The following is a 23,896-nucleotide window of genomic DNA, read 5'->3' on the forward strand; positions in this document are numbered from 1 at the left end:
CTCTGCCAGTTTGTTCAACTATCTTTTTCAGTTTCCCCATTCCACTTGGCTTAGTGGCCTCAGACATCTGCCAACCTGAATGTAAGGTTCAAAGAGGACAATGGGAGTGAAAACTCATTAAGAGTTACACATCTGGAAATCTGGGAAGAGCAGGTAAAGTGTTGTAAGTCATAAAAGGGCAAGCAGTGTTTGAATTTTCACAGGACAGAAGATGAAGTTGAAAACTGCAGGCCAGTGAACTTCATCAGCCATAGGTGAAATTCTATAATATAACCATTTGGAAAAGATAGCACCACATTTAGTTTCTGTTTTTGCAGGAATACCAGGTAGGAGGATACTGCAGACATGGCAAATGCAGATTTCAACAGGACATTTGACAATTCACATTATAGAAAAAATTAAATGTAGGTGGGATTGAGGCCCGTTAATAGGCCAGGCCCAAAGGGGGCTGGCTGATGAGCAGGGACTACCAGAGAAGGCCACTAGGGTCCTGCTCCAACCTCCCACCCTGGCCCAGCCAATTCAGGTTGCCATCAGTGACTTGGATGAGCATGCAGCAGAACACTCAGAAGTTGTGGATGATCTGAATCAGGAAGGGATGCCTAATACAATGGGTGACAAACTGAGTATAGACTAAACCTAACAAGATGGAATGTAACAGGGGCTACCGAAGTCCTGTAGTGAGGTTAAAAAAATAAATGTGTAAGAATAAGATAAAAATTAATAAAAGTTATAATATATAAATCTTAACTAAGTTAACTCTAATCTGAGAGTTGGTCATATAGAATGCCAAGAAGCATCTTAGGTAAGGTCCATAAAACCTAATTGGGCCTAGCAAAGATGATGATGCCCTACTCTGCCAGTCAGGCCACATTCTTTCTGGACACAGTCTATAAACAAAGAGGCATCCAGTGGTGACTAAGCTCATAGAGAGACATGACATTGTTCTGATGAAGCATGAAGTAGCTGGGACTCATCAGTATGCAGGATAAAGGATGTAGAGAGAAAAGAGGGGAAAGTGATAGACACTTATCTTTAACTCTCCCAAGGGCTAGCATGTGGAAAAAGGATTCAACTTTTGTGGTTCTTCAAAAGGTGCTGCAGGGAGGCACATTTTAGCCTAAGGAAGAACCAACCATCAATTATTACTGTGAAGTAGTAAATCACAGGTTTCTGAGGATATATACAAATTAAAGACAGCCACCAATGTCCAGAGCAATTCATGCCTCTGGCAGAGAACTATAACTAAGGTCAGTTCCAACTCCAAGGGTCTGTCATTATTAAAATCACTTTTCATTCCCTGTTGATTTGGCCAGGTCTAAATTCCTACACCCATACAGTCTTCTAATATGTCACCACTTTTGGCTTTTATTTTCTTCATTTATTTTCTTACCAAATATCTCTATTTGAGGGGAATAAAAGCAGCTTACGCTAACCAAAAGTTAGCCAAGGGTTAGGATAAAATTCAAAAAGTTTTCAGAAGGCAGGTTATTTTAAATATAGTACCAGTGACAAAAACAAAACTATCTAAACTGCAGTATTTCATACTCTTGAGGATGCTTCCGTAAGCAGGGTTTGATGATTCTGTTACATACATAATTTCCAAAGAACTGTTACCTAAGACCCACTTAAAGTGGAAAAATATGTTTAAATCGCACCTGAACAATAGTGAGAGACAACTTCTGATTATCTAAGCCAATGAGGCTGAGGCAACAGCCAAAATGTTTTCCCCTTTGACCTAAAACAACTTTCATAAACCTTGAGAAGTACAAATCAAAATAACCCAGCAAGACTATTTAAATCATCCCCATAGTGCTTAGGGAACAGAACGATAATGGACTAGATTCATTCACACTTTAAATGCTGCAAGGGATTTTACTAATTGCAAATTATTCTTCTGCCTAAAGGAAATTTTGGATTTAAATAGAAAATTTTCTTATTGACCCTATGGAATTTTCAGTGTGGGTCAGAAAATAAGAAATTTTAATAAAAATTATGCTTCATTTAAATAGAAATAGTCATGATCCGAAAAGGTCAGAGAAATCGTGCTTATAGGGAAATACCGTTTAGCGCTGAAAAACCTGCCACCATGACATGAAGCAGAGCGCCAATGGGTGCATGAGCACAGCAGAGCTTTCAGGCCCTGATACTTGATCCCTTTGCCAGGGCAACAACATTTTAAGTATAATGGAGGCTGCAACAGCATTCTTTGGGGATCATGATATAATACAAAAAAAGAGTAAGAAAAATAGAAAATTGAGAGAGAACATTTTGGTTTTTCCATTAGAAGAAAACTAACTTAAAAACAATAAAAAATTGTTTTAAATTTTTAAAAAGCAAAAAATAAATATACCAAAAAGAAGTGAACCTGACCATAGAATTCAAAAGTATTCAAAGCAACCTCACAATTAGCCTTCAGAAAAGAAAATTTAAAAATGTTTTAAATTGATTTTAGAGAGAGAGAGAGGAAAGGAGGGAGAGAAGAGAAAGACACATTGATTTTTGTTGCACCACTTATTTACGCATACATTGGTTGACTCTTGCATGTGCCCTGACCGGGATCAAGCCCGCAGTCTTGATGTATCAGGACGATGCTCTAACCAACTGAGCTACCTGGCCAGGGCAAGAAAACATTTTAATTTTAAAAATGTCAAATGATTTAGTGTGTGGGAACCTCACTTTAACAGTTTGGGAAACTATTCTGTGGAGAGGAATTTTCACTGGGTAAGAATACTAAAATCCAAATGTTCACACAGTATTCATTGCACTATAATGTCAAATCATGTTTAAAGGCTGATTTTTTCTCTGACCTATGTTCCTTGAGCTTAAGATAAAAACATATTCCTAAACAAATGTTTGACCTTATGAAGGAATTTTGTCTTACTAATCCACACTTTTAAAATGTACTTGTTTTATAAACTATTTTAATAATTTGATGAGCTACAGCTCATCACATCACAAAAAGTATTTAATGAAAACAGTATCCCTGTTTCTGCAATCCTTGTTCTCATGAGAATTTAGCCGATTTAAAATTCTGTATCTTCAAGGCACTGCATTTCCAGGGTTCGCCCTAGAAACTGACAAGTCTTCTTCCAATTAAGGAGCTGCACAGTTGGGGCGTTTGGTCAGCTTGTGGTATTTCTGAGCAAGGTCAACAGACTTCCGTCCTTGTTGAAAGGGGAAAGACCACAAAATTAAATTCCAGTGATTACCCATTTTCTTAACGCCACTGAAAAGGTAATTTACTTCTTCTTCAGTAAAGTTTTTACGAATTTTTCTTTTTTCTGCAATGTGAATTAGAGAATATATTAGTGCCTGCTGGGGGGAAAAAAGGTCTTCCTGAGACCCAAATAAGTGCTTAACTTATTCTAAAAATAAAAACTATATAGTGAGAAAACTTCATGTCTGGGCTACTTATCACAAAAATCTATTTCAATTTTTTAAAAACTGAGTGCCTTCTATTAAGTTAGATGTTATCACTGTGACTTCTTCAATAATCATAACTTTATCATATTGTAATAATACTTGCGACATCTTTCAACCAAGAAACACAAGAATTTACAAATATTTGATTGTTAATTCTCTCGATATTCCTGTAAAGACAGTTAAACAGCTTACCTATCTTACAGATACACTCTTTCCAAAGGGCTTCATAACTTCATAGAATAGAAAAAAATATCAATACTTGTTATTTTAATTATCAATCTTGATTAATATTTTTAAAGAAAAAAGGTCTTTTGAAATTCACTTTAAAAAATAAGTTCACTACCTGGATGCTCAGCTTGTTAAAACTTAAAAAAAAAAAAAAAAGGCTGCAAAAGGGAGAGGAAGCTTTTAACGATCTGATTTTTAGAGATACTTTCTACAATAGAAAGAATGCACAGTTGGTGCTGGTAAACACAAACACATCTTCTGGGGATGATTAGTAGGAAGCAGTTCTTTTGAGCTTTTTCATCCACCGCTAATTCATGTCACTGTACATAGATGCTGGTGAGGATTTTTTTGGCATATTCACTTAAGGCTGCTATTTGCTTAGTGGGACCTGGAAAACCCTTAGAAAATCTTGCCCTCACATGTCAAGACTGTTAGCTACTCCTAGGATAGGAGCCACAGTTCAGATCTTTTAAAAGAGAAGAGAAAAATCTTGCCAGCAGAAGACTGGTAAATAAATAAATGAAAATGATGTCTGATTATGTCTTAATGGTCTTACTTAGAATGCAAGCTCCATGAAGACAGAATTTTTGTCCGTTTTGTTCACCATTGTATCCCCAGGGCCTAAAACAGTGTCTGACACATAATAGGTGATCAATAAATATTTGTTGAAAGAAAAAAGTTATTAGTAAAAACTGTTTTAAAGCTTATCAATGAAATTACTCCTTACTTTTAGGTCTACTGGAAAACTATGGTTATCTAAGAAATAGATTATTGTAGCTTCACTTGCTAAATGATTTGAACTCACTGTAATCAGTACAGGATGGGTTATTAAAACATTTGGGATATTAGGGTACAGAGTTGTTCATGTAAAACCAATCCCCACTTTTCCATTGCAGCTGCCATCTCATTGATTCCTACACTTAACATCTGTGTCCAATTCCTCAAAGATTACTGCAGCAGAGTAGTAGGCAACCTAGAAGGAAGAAACAGCTCTGTACACCACAAGGGGGGACTCTGTGGCTTCTTCATTGCTCCTCTTGATATTGATTGGATATTAGGAAATAGCAGGAAAAATAGGCAAGAAGACTGTTTTAGAGACTCGTATTGTTTAAACCCCCTTAAGATACCAATTCATCTCAAAAAAGAGACTTGCCCCTGAGACTCTTTAAATTTTTTTGAAAATTGATTTGAGAGAGAAAGACAGAGACAGAGAGAGATATCAATTGTTGTCCGACTTATGCATTCATTGGTTGCTTTTTCTATGTGCCTGACTGGAGATCAAACCCACAACCTTGACATATCAGGACAATGCTCTAATCAACTGAGCTACACACAGCCAGGACCCTGAGGCTCTTTAAATGCTTAGATGCTGCAATGGTCCCTTCTCAAAAGAATCATCTCAAATTTGAGTGTAACCTATAACCAACTGAGTGGCGATGACTGTCTCTAACACAAAAGAGAAATTTATCAAGGAAGAATGGCAATATATCAAATTTTCTTGGCCTGCTTGTGAAGGAGATATGAGACCAATCTAATCACTACCTCCTCAAGATGCGTTTCTGCAGTCTAAAAAAGCAGGCTATATGATTAACTGTTTGGTTTTAGCTAAAGCAATTCTAACCCACAAAAAAGATATATGTGTTTATGAGTTGAAGGTCACAAAACAGTATTTAAGATCCCTCCTATAAATCAATGTATAGCCATAATTATGTACGTTTCATGAGGCTCTGAAAATGATTTTACTATGTAAAATAAGTGGAACAAGTTGATGTTTCTCTCCCCCTCCCCCCCGGCCTTCCTCTCTCTCTCTCAAATTAATATGTAATTTTTTTAAAAAAATTAAATATATTCACTTATTCCTCCAGAGATAGTAGGTTCATTATTGAGCTGTTGTCTTCTACGTGGAGTCAGCAGGATTTCTGAAAAATATGGAAAACATTTAGCATACTTAGCACATCAATTTGAGTAATAGCACATAAATTCCATTAGCATGATATTTCCTTTATTTTCCCCTTCTAATAGGAATCCTTACGTGGATTAGGAACAATTTTTAAACCACCAGAGACTAAATCTGCCCACTGGATACATCTTAAATCACTGGTTGCTCAGAGACAGATTTTCTTTTCAACATTATTTTGCCCTCTAGCTTTTAATATAAATATATGTTCTAGATCATAGTTCAGAACGTATAGTCATAATTACAGTTTTAAAGCTACTGAATTAATTACTTTTGTTACAAATAAGTGATTTCCTTAGTTCACTTTTATATTTGTCTTCAGCTTCCACAATGACTTTGTGACGATCACATTGGTATTGGCAAGAGTGCAAGAGCTTGCTAAAATTTCGGCTATTCAGGGATTTTCCTACTGCTATGCAACCTAAAAGAAAACAAATTAAAGTGATATATAGATGTTACAAAATATCTAGTAACAAATCTATGAAAGCAAATATCATTATGATGGGTACTGAAGTGAAGTCAGGAACTTAATTATAAATATGTCAAGAAGCTCAAAGTCTTATGGGAGATGTAAAGAACAAGCACAATATAGTGAAACGTTACAATAGAGGTGTGAACAGAGTTACGGTGATATAGACAAGGAACATCTACTTGGTCTGGTTCTAAGCAGGAGTCACTGTTAGGAAAGATATGTAAAAGAAGTTACTCTTATGTCCAGTCATATTTTTTTAATGTCTCATTATGGAAAATTTCAAACACACAGAATAAAGAAAGAAGTATAATGAACCTCTATGTATCCATCACCCAGCTTCAACAATTATTAACTCATGGTCTATCCCCCATGTATTCTATACCCCATGTATTCTGCCCTGGCCCCCATGTACACACTAAATTATGAAGCCTGGAATTTGCATTAAAGTTTTATTTCGTCTATAAATACTTTGTATGCATCCCTAACAGATAAGGAACTCTTTTTTTTTAAACACACCAAACCATTATTACACCTAAGAAAAGTATGCTTAATATAAATTAATATCCAGTGTTCAAATTTCCCCATCATTTCAAAATTTTCTTTTTACAGTTGATTTCTTTGAGTCATGATCCAAACCAGGTCTACCATTACACTCAGGTTTTTTTTAATCTATCAAGTTTCCTTTCTTCCTCCTTATGATTTACTTGTTGCAGATACTGGGTCATTTGTACTATGGAGTTTCCCAAAAGCTGGTTTTGCTGATTACATCCTAGTTGCATCCTTTAAAATGATCCTGTGCACCCAATAAATTAGTAATTAGATCTAGAGGATTGATCAGATTCAGATTCAATTGCTTTTAGAATTCCTCACAGGTATTATCGTATACTTCTTACTGCATCATATTAAGAGGCACATAAAGTCTATCTGTTTTTAATGTTAAGATTGATCAGTAGGTTCAGGTAATGTTAGCCACATCTGTCTATTATAAAGTTCTCTATCTGCCTGTCACCTAATGGTATTAGTGGCCCATTTCCAAAGGACAAGGAGAATTTATCCAGGCAGAAAGTTGGCTGGGATAAGTTCATTTCTAGTACAATGAACATGTGCAAAAGCACAGAAGAATGAAAAAGCATAGTGCATTCAGAAAACCATAGGTACTCTGGTGTGGCTGTAGTACAAGATATGAGAGAAGTATGGGAGAAGAGTTGAGGCTGATAAGGGTTGAAAGGGCAAGCTCGAGAAGGGTCTTAAAAGCCATGCTGAGGATTTTTAACTATCTTAAAGTCAATAGGGAGGAACTGAAGGATATTTATTAAGCAGGGAAATGATATGATTTTATTTGTTTTATAGAAATCTCTGCTGAAGGTAAGAGAGGATCATTTGAAGGGTTACTTCAATAGTCCAGAAAATAAATGAGGGGATTCTGAAACAGGGCATTTGCAGTGAGAATGCAGAGATTTCTGAGGTAAAATTGGTCCTAATGAGCTGTTGGGGAAGGAAGTTTAGGATACCTCAAATAATTTGGTAGTTGATTGAATGGCAAAGTTTGGAATAAGCATGGCACATTCTTGGCAGACTCAAAGAGAACAAATGTGCAATAAAATTTAACAAGTGGAAGCAGGAAAAATTCCACATAATTTTGAAAGCCAGGCAGAATGTTTGATTGAGTTACAGAGAAGCACTAAGCGTACTTTAGAATGGTGACGTGATAAAAAGCACATATTAGGATAAGAAGTTAACAGCAATATATACATTATAGTTTGGGGTTGGTGAAACTTGAGGCTGAAGACTTCTAGACAGCTGCTGGAGTGATTTAGGCATGAAGCAAAAAGAACCTACGTGTGTAGGGGGGACCAAATCTGAAAGACTGGAAATAGGGGATGTAAGGAGAAAAAGTATTTATAGATGATTCAAGGTTTGAAATCTCGGAGGCCAGAAGAATAGCGGCAATAATAGAAATGGAGCAGGTGGAGGAAGGGCAACTTAAGGAGAAAGACGCTGTGATTTGAATACATTAAGCTTGAAATAAAAACAAGATATTGACATTAGTATGTCCTGGGTACAGCTGGAAATGGAAGAATGAGGTTATAACCCAAAGCAGAAAGTAAGTGTAGAGAAACACATCAGTAAAATGATAGTTGATGGCCACAAAAGTAAATGTTGCAACAAAATTAAGTGCTGCAGACTATGTCTTGGGGGGAATACTTGTAGAAATTTGGCAGAAAGAGAAAGATAAAGCACAAAAGGTGATTAAGTGGAATCGTTTTAGACTGTAAACTTGAGGTGAAGAATGAGTTCTATTCATCCTTGATTCCAGTGCCTGCCATAGAATAAGCACTTCCTAAGTGCGTGTGAAATCAATGAATGAATCATCACTGAGGGAAGGAAGGAACTAGGAAAGAACCATCACAAACAAACCAAGGGATGAAAGAAAGTTACCACTTATAGTGTCCATTCTGTCAATTGGAATACTTTAAAAAAAAAAAGTCTTTTATTGATTTCAGAGAGAGGAAGGGAGAGGGAGAGAGACAGAAACGATTAATCAATAATGAGAGTCACTCCACTTAATCAATAATGAGAGTCATTGATCAGCTGCCTCCTGCATGCCCCCCACTGCGGATCAAGCCTGCAACCCAGGCATGTGCCCTGACCTGGAATCCAACCAAGATCTCCTGGATCATAGGTCAATGCTCAACCTCTGAGCCATGCTAGCTGGGGTCAATTAGAATACTTTTGACCAGAGGTTCCCAAACTTTCTTGCTTCATGGCACACTTAAGATCTTGGTGATTTTTTTAAAGTATTTTTTGTTTTTTTAAAGGGGGAGAGAGAGAGAAACATCAATGATGAGAGAGTCATTGATTGGCTGCCTCCTGCACGCCCCCCACCAGGGATCAAACCCACAACCCGGGCAATGTGCCCTGACTGGGAATCCAATTGCTGTCTCCTGGATCCTAGGTCAATGCTCAACCGCTGAGCCATGCCCATCTGGGAGAGGGTAAGAATTTTTTTTAGAAGTCATTGGTTTGAGGGTGAGGTGGTGGTGAGGCTTCAGGTAACCTTTAACATTAACATTTAGTAGGAGGACAATTTAAAAAGCCAGATTGCAGGGAGTTAAAAAGGGAATGAATACATTGAAAGAGAAGGGAGCAAGAGCAGGAATCTGGTAATAAGCGGTGAAAGAAGAGTAGATGAATACTTGAAGCAAGAGCAAATTACACTATTGGACTTTATGGTGAGGAGAAATTAATATAGTTTAAGGTGGGACAAAAGGAGTTAATGAATAGAAGGGAAATAGAGAGACTTCACAAATATTAAAATGGGGGGGGAAAGAGATGGGATTCAGATTATAGCTAGAAATCAGTTTTAGGGTAATAAAATTAAACTCTACATCCAAGACTGAAGAATAGTAATATTTTGAGCCTAACGTGCAATAGCCTCAATTTTCTCCAGAGGCACAGTGCAAGAGTAAGAGTAAAGAGAAAATACCAGGGTAGGAAGGAGAAGAAGAAGGGATGGAATAAGCACTATGAAACATTTATAAGTGCCCTGCAGAAATAACTAAGTGTGGTGCCAGGTAAGTACTTGAAATATCAGGGGAACCAATTTTGTAAAGTATTCTCTAACCACTATGCTCTACACTTGAAACTAATACAAAACAATATTAAATGTAAACTGTAATTGAAAAAAATTTTTTTAAAAAGAGCCCTGAAGAGCCCGGCCAGCATGATCCAGGACATAGAGATTCGCTTCCCGGTCAGGGCACATGCCGGGTTGGGGGTTTCGATCCCCGGTGGGGGGCGTGCAGGAGGCAGCCAATCAATGACTCTCATCACTGATGTTTCTATCTCTTTCTCCCTCTCCCTTCCTCTCTCTGAAATTAATTTTTTTTTTTTTTTTAAAAAAAAGATCCCTGTGGAAAAAATAAATAATGGGGCATGGAACACTAGAAACATTTATATATTTATTATAAATATATATAAAAAATGCTTACCTTACTCAGTAAAGTTAAACTTATATAAGTATTACTTGTGACAAAAAAAGAATAAAGTAATAAAAAAGTATTAGTTACATTAATTCATACAAACAAATACCCGAAGCACAGGATGATGCAGATAGAAGGCAATATTTTGAATGCTTTATGGACTCCAAATGGTTAGTTTTCCAAAGGAAATTAAGATTGTATCATACAGGCACAACTAATACAAATTCTACTTCACTACTATCAGATAAAACTTTAATTATGAAATTACTGTAATTAAAAAATATTTACCTGAGCATCTATACTTGAACATTTTGGAACAATTGTCAGCTGATAGGAAATTGATGACTTCTTTATTTATTATATCTGAACATAATGTAAATGGATCTGGAAAAAAATTGCAAAATGCAGAATTTTTTGAATAATAAAAAGGACCTGTTATTTATAAGATTTCTTAATGATCAAGATTTTCATAAACTTTAGCCCTGTATTACACATCCAGTCATCGTGATGGATAAACAAAAAAGTTCTAGATGTCAATAAAAGGTGACTGAGCATTTATACCAGAAAAAGAGTCAGAGGTGTGGCTTATAAGTTAGAGAGCAGATATTTCAACGTACATTTTTAGCTACATTAGTCATCTAAATGTGTGTTTTCTTGAAAAATCAAAGAAGAAACATTTTTAATCATACCTGTTAATGGTAACTGCTGCTTGCTATTTTTGACAATGGGATTTGGATGTTTAAAAACACGATCGCTAAAAGAAAATAGGTGCCTGATTACTAAAAATAAACATACTGCTTGGTGTGTGTACAAATGTTTTCTGTAAGTACTGGTTTGATTCTGAGTGTTTGGCCAGCAGAAGGAGCTGGAGCCAGGATCTACCAAAATCTCCAAATTCTGCCAAAGTAGGGTCTGAGATGGTTATAACCTTGTTTCTAAAAGTGGAGTGGAACAATACTCCAGAGGGCAATAATATTGTTGCCAACAGAAATATGGAACAAAAACTTATAAAAGAGGAATATAGGAAGAAATGAGGACACACAAAAAAGAACTGAGTGGGCAAGAGAGCAAAAGGCTGGCTCAAGAACCCATCGCATTGCTTCCCAATTCCACATCCCTGAGAAGTCAATTAAAATTAACATCAAGAATGGTTTTGAAAAGGAAAAAAAAGGTGGTAATGATATAATGCATCTTCTGATACTTAGTTTATCCTGCAACCTTCCCAAAACATAAGAGCATCATCCTAAGTTTCCCTCCTAGCACAGTAACCGTCAGAAGAGCAGAGCACAGGAAGGGTTTAGAAGAAAGTTACAATCCCAGGTCCAGCCCACAGGCTACCCGTGAGGGAGAAAGGACATGTACCGGAAGTGAGGAGCAGGGAACAAATGAAAGGGCAAGCCTAAAGCAGATTTTCATCACACCCTACTCCCTTTTATCAAACTAAACTTACAAACTGGGTTTTGCCAGGTTGCTGATGGATTATCAGTGTATGCATGGTTACTTAAGGTATGGGGTTTCACTTTCAGTTTTTTGAGTATCCTTTCTAAAATTCAAGTCTGATCATGTCATTCAATTTAAAATTGTCAATGGATCCCTACACCCTGTTAATTAAAACTGAAATTCCTGAGTATAACACGCAAGACCCTAGAGAAACTGGCCCATACTTCCCGGTCCAAACTCCTTTCCCAACATTTCTTACTTTAGGCTCCTCCCAAGACCATGTTTTATCATTTCTATATCCCAGTGCTTAATAGTGTGGCACACAGTACTGCACACACAAAAATTTGCTGAATAAATTTTTTGAAAGTTAGAAATTAAACTATACCTTGATTGAGAAAGAGAATCTTCTTTTTCAAAAGTTTCTGCATGTGAGTTTTGACTGCAGCTTGAATTGGCTTTACAAAAAGTCTTATTTTGCCCACTCTGCCTGTAACAAGCATTAACCGGATTTGCACTCTTTAACAGAGTCTTCGTTTGGTCATCATTTGCACCTGCTTTAGATATGAATCCATGAGGTTTACAGCTCTGAAGCTTTCTAGGCTGGCTTTTATCTTTATCTTCTGCTTTGGGGCCTCCACCAAAACTATCTGCATGGAGGTGTTTCGATGTATTTTGAATATTTATGTTCACAGATGAAACATTATCCTTATATTTTTCTCTTTGTATTTTTTCCTATATTGTAAAAATAACAAGTAAATAATTTCAAGGTAATCCATTTGCTGTATAATACAATTTACACACCCCTTAAATAATGCAGGAAAAGCTTATGGTTGTCAATAGAACATACATTATAAAAGGGACAGTTTACATTAGAAAGAAAAGGAACTTTATTCAATAAATTATTTGGAAACAACTGGGTAGCCATCTGGGGGAAAAATAAAGTGGGTCCACATCTCAAAATTTACACAAAAAATAAAGTCAAAATGAACTAAATATTGATATGTAAAAATGAAATTATATATGTTCTAAAAGAAAACATGACATTTTAATATTCTCAAGGGGAGGAAGACCTTTCCAACTAGTATTACACAAAATCAATAAATCATAAAAGGAAAAAACTAATAGTTTATCACAAAAAAATTTTTTTAAAGTTCTGCTAGAGACCAAGAATAATACAAGGGGTTGGGGGGAAACTCAGAGGAAAAAGGGCCAAAAGCAAAACCAAATAATAATCAAAACACCTAGAAAGAATATATATGTCATATCCTGAGCTACAGTATAATTTTTCTATTAATGTTCACAAAAAGCTACAACAACGAAATATGAAAAAGATCAGCAATAGTGTAGAAAATAGGCAAAAAAGATGAACACTTCACAAGAAAGAAAATATAAATACTCTTAAACATATGAAAAAGTGCTCCATCCTACTTATAATAAGATAAATAAACATTAAAGCTACACTGAGATAGCTTTCTTCATCTATGACATTGGCAAAGATCAAAAAGGTATAGAGAAATACTCTCATACATTATGGGTGGGAGTATAAATTGGTACAACCTCTATGGAGAAAGAATTTGATAGTATCTTTCATAATAAAAACTATGCATATCTACAGACACTTTTACATGTACAAAAATGTTAATTTTATTAACTGCAGCATTGGTTGTAATAGCTAAAAGCTGAAGCTAGCATATTCCTCAATGGAATGCTCTGGAATTGTAAAAATAGAAAAAAGAGTAAAGAGGCCTTCCAGATAAAGATGATGAAGCTGACACTCACATTTATTTTTGGTCCTTCCAAAAAAAACAATTAGAACAATAGTTTTTTAAAAAGGCAAAAATCCACATGGATAGGAGAAATGAAAGAAGAAATAAAAGCAACAGATTTTTGGAAACTGGAAAGCAAATAGGTGAATGATAACCTACTTAGCAGACTTGATAAATCTGAATCCAAAGCTTACAATGGGAAAAGCCAAGAAACTACCTAAGATATGCTATCAGGCTCTCAAAAGGCTTAGGAATTGGAGGTACCAGGAACCTATAGAAGGTGGGGTTAAAAACAGGAAGAATGGATGAAAGTCTGTTTAAGAAGTAACTGGATTACTAGATCCTGACTCCCACATACACACACTTAGCAGGTAGTTGAGTGACACTAGAAGGTCCTCTCCCTCCCCAAGGCTTGAAATTTAATCTCTGGAGGGGACAAAACAGCATCTCAGCACTGGAAGACTCCAAGCAAAGCTGAAGGCAAAATACTATTCAAGAAACAGAACAAGCAAATACTTACATACTGAATACTAAGACCCGCCCCCCCCCCCCCCAGCTGTCTTCCCTCATTTTGATTCCAGAACACTGACTGACAATCTCTAGGCAGGAGATTAGACATTGAAGTTTCTTCAAATAATGACCCACTTAATCCTACGAAAATCCATAGTCAACAAATTTCCAAGGAGACTTTTAGAATCTGACTCTTAAATGTGAATAGCAACTAAAGACCACCAGGAATCTGAACAAAGCTAGAAAAAACAACTCAGAGGAGAAGGGTGGAGTAGGAAATAAGAAACTAGAAAAATGAAAGAGAAGTAAAATGAAATAAAAATATTTAAAAGAAGAATGTCAATGAAGTCTGAAGACTATGAAATAAGAATAAGATAGCTTAAATGGAGTGAAAAAGAGGCTTTGGAAACTAAAACTATGATAGCAGAAGTGAAAAACTTACTAGTTTAAAAAGTAAATTTGAGAACACTTCACAGAATGTAGAATTAAAAAGATAGAGAGGAAAATAAGAGAGAAATGATAAGAAGGCGGGCCATCTCAAGAAGCGCTTGCTTCAGCAGCACATATACTAAAATTGGAACAATACAGAGATTAGCACGGCCCCCGTGCAAGGATGATATGCAAATTCATGAAGCGTTCCATATTTTTTAGAAGCATGGAACAGACTGACAAATCTCAGAGGAAAGGCAGGGGGGAGAGGGCAGAGTAACCAAACTATTTATACGCATAAATGCCTAACCCATGGACAGAGACAATAGTGTGGTGAAGGCCTGGGGCTGGGGGTGGGTGCGGGGCAGAAGGGATCAATGGGGGAAAAAAGGGGACATCTGTAATTCTTTCAACAATAAAGATAAATTAAAAAAAAAAAAAAGCCCAACAAATAATAGGAATTTCAGAAAAGGAGCAAAGAGAAAACAGGGAAGTAATCATCACAGCATAAAGCAAGAAACTTTCCCAGAACTGGACACCAGTTACCGGATAGAAAAGGCCCACTAAGTGTTCAGCACAATGGATGAAAAAACATGACATCAAGATACCTCACTGTGAAATTTCAAAACATTGGGGATAAAGATTGCATAATCTTCCAAAGGGAGGAAACAGGTAACACCAAAGAATCAAAATGTCTTTGGACTCGAGAGTTAACCCTGGAAGCTGCAAGACTGTGGAACAACATGTTCAATATACTGAAGGAAGGAGATTTCCAATCTAGAATACTTTGTCCAGTAGAACTATCAATTAATTCTGAAGACAAAATAAAGTCTTTTTCAGATTTCAAAATGAAAATATTTTCAGATTTTTAAGTCTCAAAAAATTTACATCCTATGTACCCTTTTCTCAGAAAGCTAAGAAGAATGTACTAGATCAAAATGAAAGACTAGCCCTGGCCAGTTTGGCTCAGTGGTTAGAGCGTCAGCCCGAAGACCAAAGGGTCGCGGGTCCGATTGCCGGTCAAGGGGACACACCTTGGTTGTGGGTTCAGTCCTTGGCCCTTGTTGGGGCACCTGCGGGAGGCAACCAATCAATGTATCTCTCTCACATCGATGTTTCTCTCTCCTCTCCCTCTCCCTCTCCTCTCCTCTCCCCTCCCCTCCCCTCCCCTCCCTCTCCCTCTCCCTCTCCCTCTCCCCCTGCCTCTCCCTCTCCCTCTCCCCCTCCCCTCTCCTCCCCTCCCCTCCTCTCCTCTCCCTCTCTCTCTAAAATCAATAAAATATAATTTTAAATAACAAGTGCATGTGCATATGAAGACACAAAGCATACAGAAAGAGAAAAAATATGGAAATGCATGTGCATATATACACACAAATACATATGCATATACATAGAAATATTACTTCTCCATTCTTTCTTTTTCTTGAATCCTTATTATATAAATGTTAGATCTCTTGAGTCTATCTACCAAGTCTCTTATTTTTTAGTTATTATTTCCACTTCTTAAAAATATTTTTTTCTACATTCAAGGATGATTCAAGTATTACTACTGAATTTTAAATTTAAAACTGTTAAAATTTTTAAAAAATGACTTGACAAGAAAAATATTTTACCCTCCAACCTATATTGTTCAAAAATACTTGAAAAAAGTTCTATATTCATTGTAACAAAGAAACCAACCTCATTTCCTTCTCTTTCAAGCTGTTCTATTCTGTGGAGAATTTCTTTTGCTTTCTTCCAGTACTCTTCAATACTCTTCTCTTTCATATTTATGTCTTTTAATTGTTCTGCTTCATTTTCATCAAAGGGATATTCTCTTAGACTTAAAGATAATTTTTCAGCTTTGTAAATATGGGGAAAAAATAGTTTATCCATTACTAGAAATGTTATTTTTAACACTTTAAGTAAGGACAACTTCATACCCAACACTTCCTTCTCTAAATTGGCCCTTCTAGACTATTTCAACTGCCCAAGTGGTACTGAAAATAAGTGGAAAGCAAGTGCTTGGCAGAGACCTAGGAGCCAAAGAGTCATAAAACAGACTCTATTCTTCAAAGTTATAGGAAAGAGAACAGCATGAAAATGTGTTATCCCAGGCACATAAACCCCCTCAGGTATGGATACTGGTTTTAAAGTAGTTTTTTAAAAAACAGTTTTCATAAAGGAGTTTCTTCCTATAATTTTTTAAATTCTCTTTTCATATGATGTAGCATCTATTTTTCTTCCACAAAGACCAAAACCCTTTTCATAGCCACTGCCCCTGGTGCTCCAGTCACAATGGCTATCAGTTCTTTCAATGCACCAGGCTCCTTCCTATTGCAGGGCCTTTGTGCCTCACTGGTGTTTATCCCTGAGATACTTGCCCATAACAAAGTCCCTTCTTTTCACTTCATGAACTCTCTACATTCGGATCTCAGCTCAAGAATCATTTCCTCCTGAAGCTGTTTCTGCTCTATGTTGAGGTCTGAGTCCTTTGTTACAGGATTCTAAGATCTGTGTTCTATCCAATCTAAATTCTTAGGTTAATTTTTATATAATACATTAATTTTTGAAACTACACAATTACTATCTATTTCTCTAATTAAACTAAGTTCTATGAGTTCACAGACTATTTCTTATCACTATATCCCTAATGCGTAGCACAGTGCCTGGCAAATAATAAGCACTCAAACATTTTTCAAATAAGTAAATATACTTTGTATTTATGACTTAATCATGTTACTCACAGCCCTCAAATTTAAGTCTTACAACTAACTTTGTCCACACTGCATGAAATATATGAATTATCTGTACTGTTGCTCTCTTCCATATAGGTTTTTCACATGCTGAAACACTCTAGTGGTTATGTCCAAATTACATCCTCTGCTCTTCAGGTGTAAAAAGAGCCTGGGAGCTAAAAGGGCTTGGCTCACCAAAGCAGATATAAATTCCCCTTCATAAACTTTGGTTGGTATTTTTAAAAAATAGACTTACTAATTTTTTTGCAGTTGTAAAGCACAAAAGTAGCAGCCTTGTTTAGTTCCTCATTCTGAGACTCAGTTAAGGCTTGTATCATGAGTGGAAGCCCATTGTTTTTAAAAAGGTCATACTGATTTTCCTCTAGAAAAGATATCAAAAATTAGATGATAGTGATTTAACATAAACTATCTGCATGAGGTCATAATTCTTCCTTGTGATAATTATGAACACAGTTCAAATTAGAGAAAAACAAATAGTTTCAAAAGTATACGCAACTTTGAAAATAATCGACTCACATAAAATACCTCAGGCTCACAAGTGATGATCTCTGAAATACAGTCTCACAGTGGTATTTGTTTATACTCATGAATATAAACAAATGCCCTCACTTGGTTTTTAAAAAAGTATAGTTCCTAATTAAATCTTAATAAAAAATAAAATAAAAACTTAAAAATTATACTAAATCCTAAATTATGCAGAAGTTAAGAAAAAGATTAGAGAAATAAACTAACAGAGTGAATGGAAAAGGAGGAAAAGGAGAGTAGAAGAAGCAAGAGAGCAAACAGGAGAGTGGAAAAGCGGGAGGGGCAGAGCGAGGAGACCAGAAGGAGAGAGGGAGAGAGGAAAGTGAAGAGAGTTGGGAAGGAGAAGGAGAGTGGACAGAGGGAGAAAGGCAACAGAGTGAAGGGAGGAAGGAAAAGGGAAGCGAGGAGAAGAAAGAGAGGTGAGAATGACAAGTGGAGAAAGAAAAGATAGAACTTTTGAAGGTTTTCAGCAAAGGAGAACATGATCAGATCTGTGCAGCATTGTGAAGAGTGGATTGAAAAATGGAGATGGAAGGGAACACAGGGGAACAGTCTATTGCAGTGACATTGGTGAAAGATGGGAAGGGATTGGGGGTCTTGGGAGGGTAGCGCTGGAATTGAGCAGAAAGGAATATACTGAGGGGGAAACAGAAGTGGAATCACAGGTCTTAGGGGCTGACTAAATACACTGAATCAAGAAGGATAAAGACCAAAACGACTGGTTTGGGGTCTGAATGACCGGGAGAAAGGCGATATTTTTAAGCCCTCATATAACTCTGAGAAAAGAAAACAAAAGTGTATTTCCACTCCACTGTTTTAATAAGCATACTAAGTAAAGCCAGTATTACCACAAGCCTCTGTGCAATGACCAAGAGTAAGAATGATGCTAAATTTTTCTCCTGAATCCAGACTTTCATGAAGCAGTAATGCCAGAAGTTTTGAAACAATGTGATACTTGGACAGTACTTCTCCAAAAGTAGCTATTAGTATAAAATAGAAAAAAAAAGGAGTAAGTACAAACTTAAAACTTATAACTATATTATACTATTTCTCATTATTTACATATACTATTTTTTAGATTTTATCCTAGGAGAATGATCTTATTTATCTATATAATATCTAACATATATGTGTGCATAAATATAAATAAATGCATTGTAATAAGAGTGGCATATATAGCCCTCATTAATCCCTCTTCTCATATTAAAGATATTTTACTAAAGCATTGCTCATAGTGTTTTTTAACAGAGTTCACCAAGTGTCTAACAATATTTATATCAATAATAAGGTAGTGAATTTCTCAAAGGACTATATCTTAGTCATTTTTGCATCTCTAGAGCTCACACAGAGCCCAATGCATTGCAGGCCCTCAATAACTGATTTTTTTTTAATCTACTCATTTTTCATTTATTTGTGAATGTCAAGAGTTGCTTATTACAAAAATTTATAGATTATCATTCCACAGTGTTTATGAGAAGCAGGCATGGTTTCAACTCTGGTTCTGTCACTTGCTAGTTATGGTTGGGTAAGTCAGACATACTTAACAGAAAGAGGCATACCTTAATTCTTTATATAAATTTTTAAAAAATCTATAGATAGGGTTTTCCATTCCTTATGTCTCCAAAATGCCCCTTGATCTCTCATCTAAACTGTTTAATTTAATGCAAATTTAAGTGAAATAAAGGTTTAGAAATGATAGAATCTATCATTAGACTTGAAATCAGAAGACCTAGATTTGAAGCCTTAGGGAAGTTATAATCTCCATGAGGAAAATAAGGAATTAGACTAGACAATCCATTTTAGTGTTCAAGCTATCATTTCAACACTCACCATGTTAAACTCAAACAAAATGCAATTGTAGAAAAATTACTAAGCATTTTTACTCACGATTATCAGCAATACATGCATCCACCGTCTTTGTCACCACCACTGCAAGCTTAGCACTGGAAAGAGTCTCATGTGAATCAGATTCCAGTTGTACAAGAACTTGAGACAATACATCCAGTCCACCCACAGATATAAAGTATTTCTGAACATGTGCTTAAGAAATAAAGTAGAACTATTAATACCCCAAACAAAACAATTGTATGGTTTTATTCAATTAATCTGCACTAAATATAACATTAACTTGACTTTTTCAGATAGAGTCATCCCCTAGTATCCACTTTTTCTAGCACCAATTGTTGAAGACTCTTTTCCCACATGAAATTATTGTGGCACCTTTGTAGAAAATCAGTGACTATATATGCATGAGTTTATCTCTGGGCTCTCCAGTCTGTTCCACTGAGCTAGTATGTCTAGACTTTTAACAATGCCACATTTCCTTGATTACTTAAAAATAAGTATTAAAATCGGGTCATATTGAGTCCTACAATTTTGTCCTTTATCAAAGCAGTCTTGACTACCCTTCTCTGCATTTCCATGTAAAGTTTAGAATCAGCTTGTCAATTTCTACAAAAAAGCCTGCTGGGATTTTGATGAGGAATGCCATGTATCTAGAGATGGGCTAGTGATTATAGAGATGAATTTGAGAAGTGATATTCTAACAAACTGAGTCTTGCAATCCATTAGTCTGATATAGCTCCCATTAATTTAGGTTTTCTTTATCTCAGCAATGTTTTATGGTTTTCAGCATATAGACATTGCACATATTTCATTAAGTTTACCCCTAAGTATTTTTTTGATATCATAAATGATAGTTTCAAGTTCCTAATTCTTTGTTGCTAGTATATAGAAATACAACTGAGGTAAGTAGATGACCTTGTATCCTGCAACCTTGAAAAAAATGACGGCAGTTCTAATAGCTTTTTGGGGAAAATATGATATCAGTTCTAGTAGCTTTCTGTAGATTCTTCAGGCAATTATGTCATCTATGAATAGACACTATTTTCTTCTTCCTTTTTGATCTCTATGACTTTTATTTCATTTTGGTGCCTTATTGTACTGGCTTGGACAACCACTAAAATATTAAAGTAGTGAGAGTCACCATTCTTGTCTCTTTTCCAATCTTAGGGGAAAAGCATTAAGTCTTTCACCATTAAGTATACTAGCTGTACTGTTCCTTTATCACACTTGAGGAAGTTCCCTTCTGTTCCTAGTTTACCAAAAGCTTTTGTCACAAATGTATGTTGAATTATGTGAAAAAACTTCTGCATCTTTTGAGATTGTACAGTTTTTCTTTTTTTGTCTGTGAATATGGTAAATTTTCTAATGTTAAACCAATCTTGCATTCCTAGGATAAATGCCACTTGGTCACAATATATTATTACCCTTTCTATATAGTACTAGATCTGATTATATTTTATTAAGAATGGCTCTATCTATGTTCATAAAGGATATTGGCCTATAGTTTTCTTATAATGCCTTTCTCAAGTTTTATATGGGAATAATGCTGGCCTTAAAAACATGTGCTAGGAAGTGTTTCTTCCGCTTCTGTTTCCTGGAATAATTTATGTAGTTTTTTTTTGTTTTTGTTTTTTGCTTAAATGTTTAGCAGAATTCACCAGTGAAGCCTCAGGGCCTGGAATTTTCTGTATCAAGGTTTTAAACTAAAAAATTGCTTTCTTTAATAGATATAGGAATATTCAGGTTATCTATTTCTTCTTGAGTGAGCTTTGGTAGTTTCAAAAAAGTTGTCTAATTCAAATTCATGTAACTTGTCAAATTTAGAGGCATAAAGTTGTTTCTGCTTTTCCTTTATTATCCTTTTAATATCTATTAAAATCTACAGTGATGTCACCTTTCATTCCTGATACTGGTAATTTGGGCCTTCTTTATTTTGTGGTTAGTCTGGCGAAAGGATTCATTTTATTGATCTTTTCAAAGAGCTAGCTTTGAAGTCATTTCTTGAAGTATAACTTAGAGAATAATGAATACTCACTGTTATTTGCAAGAGTAAGTCCAATAAATGAACAAACAGGGCGAATTATCTCAGGTATCATGCAGTTTATTAGCCAGTCATTAGCATGTGGAAAAAGTGAACAGCAAAGACTTTGATTTTCATCTGAAAGAAGGCAAAGTTAATAATGTTTTAATATATTTAGAAAATACCAATTTTCATTTGTTTTTATTTTATTTTCATATTCAAATATTTGAGATAATTACCATTTTGAGGATTGTTGACACAGACACACAGAGTACTACACACTGAGGACCACAACTGATAACTCTGGAAAACATTTTTATCTGACAAATTCAATTCATATTTTGAAAGAACTGCCCTATTAGATTAAAAAGAAAAGGAAGTAAATTAATACAAATGCGTTAAGGTCTTAAGTAATGAATAATTAGTAATAAGGAATTTGTATTTACTTACCTGAACAACTCTGACAGAATTTTAATACAACCTGTTTCTCTCACAAGAGTTTGTCCAGTCCCTTAAAAGAATAGCCACATATTACATGAATATGACTTTTGCTTAGAAATAATTTTACAGGGATGGAAAACACTTATTTGGTATTTTAATAAATAACTTTCAGTTACTTTAAAATATTACAAAGTATAACACAGAATTACAATAGGTAAAATCTAATCAAGATTATGGGAAATATATTAGTTATACTTAGAGAATGACAGCACTCAAATTTCTTCTAAAAATTACAAAACATGTATTTTGCATGGTTCTGTGCTACAAAATAAAATATGCTCCAAATGTTTTAAAAATTCAAAATAGAAAAAATAGGGAAAAAAAATCTAGAAGCATTTTAAATGCTTATAAAATCTCTAACAATTTGAAGATTTAAATAAAGCAATGTTAAAAAATAACCTTGGGCTTGGCCAACGTGGCTCAGAGGTTGAGCATCGACCTATGATCCAGGAGATGTGGGGCCAATTCCTGGTCAGGGCACATGCCAGGGTTTCGGGTTTGATCCCCAGTAGGGGGCATGCAGGAGGTAGCTGATCAATGACTCTCAGCATTGATGTTTCTATCTCTCTCTCCCTCTCCCTTCCTCTCTCTGAAATCAATAAAAAGATATTTTAAAAAATAATAATAACCTTGGCCTGAGCAGTAGGTATACAGGAACATGCTATACTATCATTGCAACTTTTCTTTAAATCTAGTATTATCCCAAAATAAAAACTAAAAAAATAAACAAAACAAACAAAAAAACAAAAAACAAAACTTTAGCCAAGAGCTACATGAAATTTAAGGTCATTGCTGACTGATAGAGTCAACACTGTAACTAAATGGCTAATTTAGTGAAATATCAACCAAACTAACTCATTAAATTCCTCTTTTGCTTTTAAAGCTGTTTCTCTTCCATGTTAATTAAATAATACAAATCACTTTATTATTTGTTAAAATTAATAAATATCAAACAATTAAATGCATGCTATTAGTACTCTTTTTTTTTTAAAGCTAGTTCTCAGAAGTTAGTAAGAAAAAAAGACATTGATATAAGGGCTAGAATAAAAGGATTAATAATGATTATTCTAATTCATTATTTTAAAAAAATGTTTCTACAACATAAAAGAATGTACTTACTATTATTTGAAACAAGAACCAAAATAACATAGACAGACATTCTTTTCAAATTTGTGTTTGAATCATTGTTAGATAAGAACCAAATTAAGTCTTCAAACAATTCTGAAGTGCACAAAGTCTGCTGACAATAAACTGAAATATAAAAATATAATTTTAATTTCTATACATAACACAAATCAGATATCATTTCATTGACATTTATTGGTCATATAACAAAATCTCATTTGGACGGTAGAATGCAAGTAATTATTGCCCCGCAGATATTGACCAGTTATGTGCCTATTTATAAATCTATTTCAGCATTCTTAAATGCCTATATTGGTTTTTGCCATTGCCTTTAGAACACTTGTAACATTTTACTGATTCCTTCATTAGTTAATAAGTAAAATATAATCTTTGGCATATATTAATTTAAATAAATAAATAATTAACTATCCAGATACATAAAAAAGAAACTTAATTCTAAAATTATTTTTAGTCGTTTGCTAAAGTATAACACGATGCTTGAAAGATAATGAAATAAAGTTTTTATATTTTACCATTTTTTTCTGCAATAGTTCCTAATGTATATAAGGCTGCTTCTTTTACCATGCTATGTTCACTTGACTTTGCAAGATTTTGTACAAACACCAAACCACCAATTTCCCGAAAATATACACCTGCATTACCTGTAGGATGTACAGACAAACAATACAGAAATGATATTTATTATGACTTTTAAGGATAAAGTAAATCACATGAACACAGTAACATAACGTGTACAGCAACTGAGTAGAAGAGAAAGAGCTGTGCATATTTCATACGTAATAACTAAAGAACTAGAATCATAGATGAAAATTCACTATCATGTCTTACTGTTTTGTTGACATATTGAGTGAATAGTGACTAAAGCTTCCTTTTGAGAAAATGGGTTGTCCATTTGATATTTCAGACACTC

The 23,896-nt window shown here is 35.0% G+C and overlaps 1 protein-coding gene across 1 annotated transcript in view; it reads right to left on the minus strand.

Annotated features, from left to right (window-relative positions):
- Nucleotides 1-3,096: 3,096 nt before the first annotated feature.
- The window catches only part of TERB1 (telomere repeat binding bouquet formation protein 1), a gene marked incomplete at both ends in the record, with an annotated part of 23,498 nt that continues 2,698 nt past the window's right edge, over nucleotides 3,097-23,896 (minus strand). The window contains 16 exons of the mRNA XM_081118841.1: nucleotides 3,097-3,284; nucleotides 5,508-5,573; nucleotides 5,883-6,032; nucleotides 10,355-10,450; nucleotides 10,756-10,820; nucleotides 11,892-12,238; nucleotides 15,892-16,052; nucleotides 17,185-17,310; nucleotides 18,323-18,454; nucleotides 19,362-19,514; nucleotides 21,355-21,477; nucleotides 21,579-21,694; nucleotides 21,790-21,850; nucleotides 22,960-23,091; nucleotides 23,499-23,627; nucleotides 23,815-23,896. The exon at nucleotides 23,815-23,896 is cut by the window's right edge and continues 29 nt beyond it. Of these exons, the coding sequence (XP_080974967.1) occupies nucleotides 3,097-3,284; nucleotides 5,508-5,573; nucleotides 5,883-6,032; nucleotides 10,355-10,450; nucleotides 10,756-10,820; nucleotides 11,892-12,238; nucleotides 15,892-16,052; nucleotides 17,185-17,310; nucleotides 18,323-18,454; nucleotides 19,362-19,514; nucleotides 21,355-21,477; nucleotides 21,579-21,694; nucleotides 21,790-21,850; nucleotides 22,960-23,091; nucleotides 23,499-23,627; nucleotides 23,815-23,896 (2,127 nt within the window). The remainder of the gene's footprint in view (nucleotides 3,285-5,507; nucleotides 5,574-5,882; nucleotides 6,033-10,354; nucleotides 10,451-10,755; nucleotides 10,821-11,891; nucleotides 12,239-15,891; nucleotides 16,053-17,184; nucleotides 17,311-18,322; nucleotides 18,455-19,361; nucleotides 19,515-21,354; nucleotides 21,478-21,578; nucleotides 21,695-21,789; nucleotides 21,851-22,959; nucleotides 23,092-23,498; nucleotides 23,628-23,814) is intronic.

This window comes from Miniopterus schreibersii, assembly GCF_964146895.1.
Source record: "Miniopterus schreibersii genome assembly, chromosome: 18".
Lineage (NCBI taxonomy): Eukaryota > Metazoa > Chordata > Mammalia > Chiroptera > Miniopteridae > Miniopterus > Miniopterus schreibersii.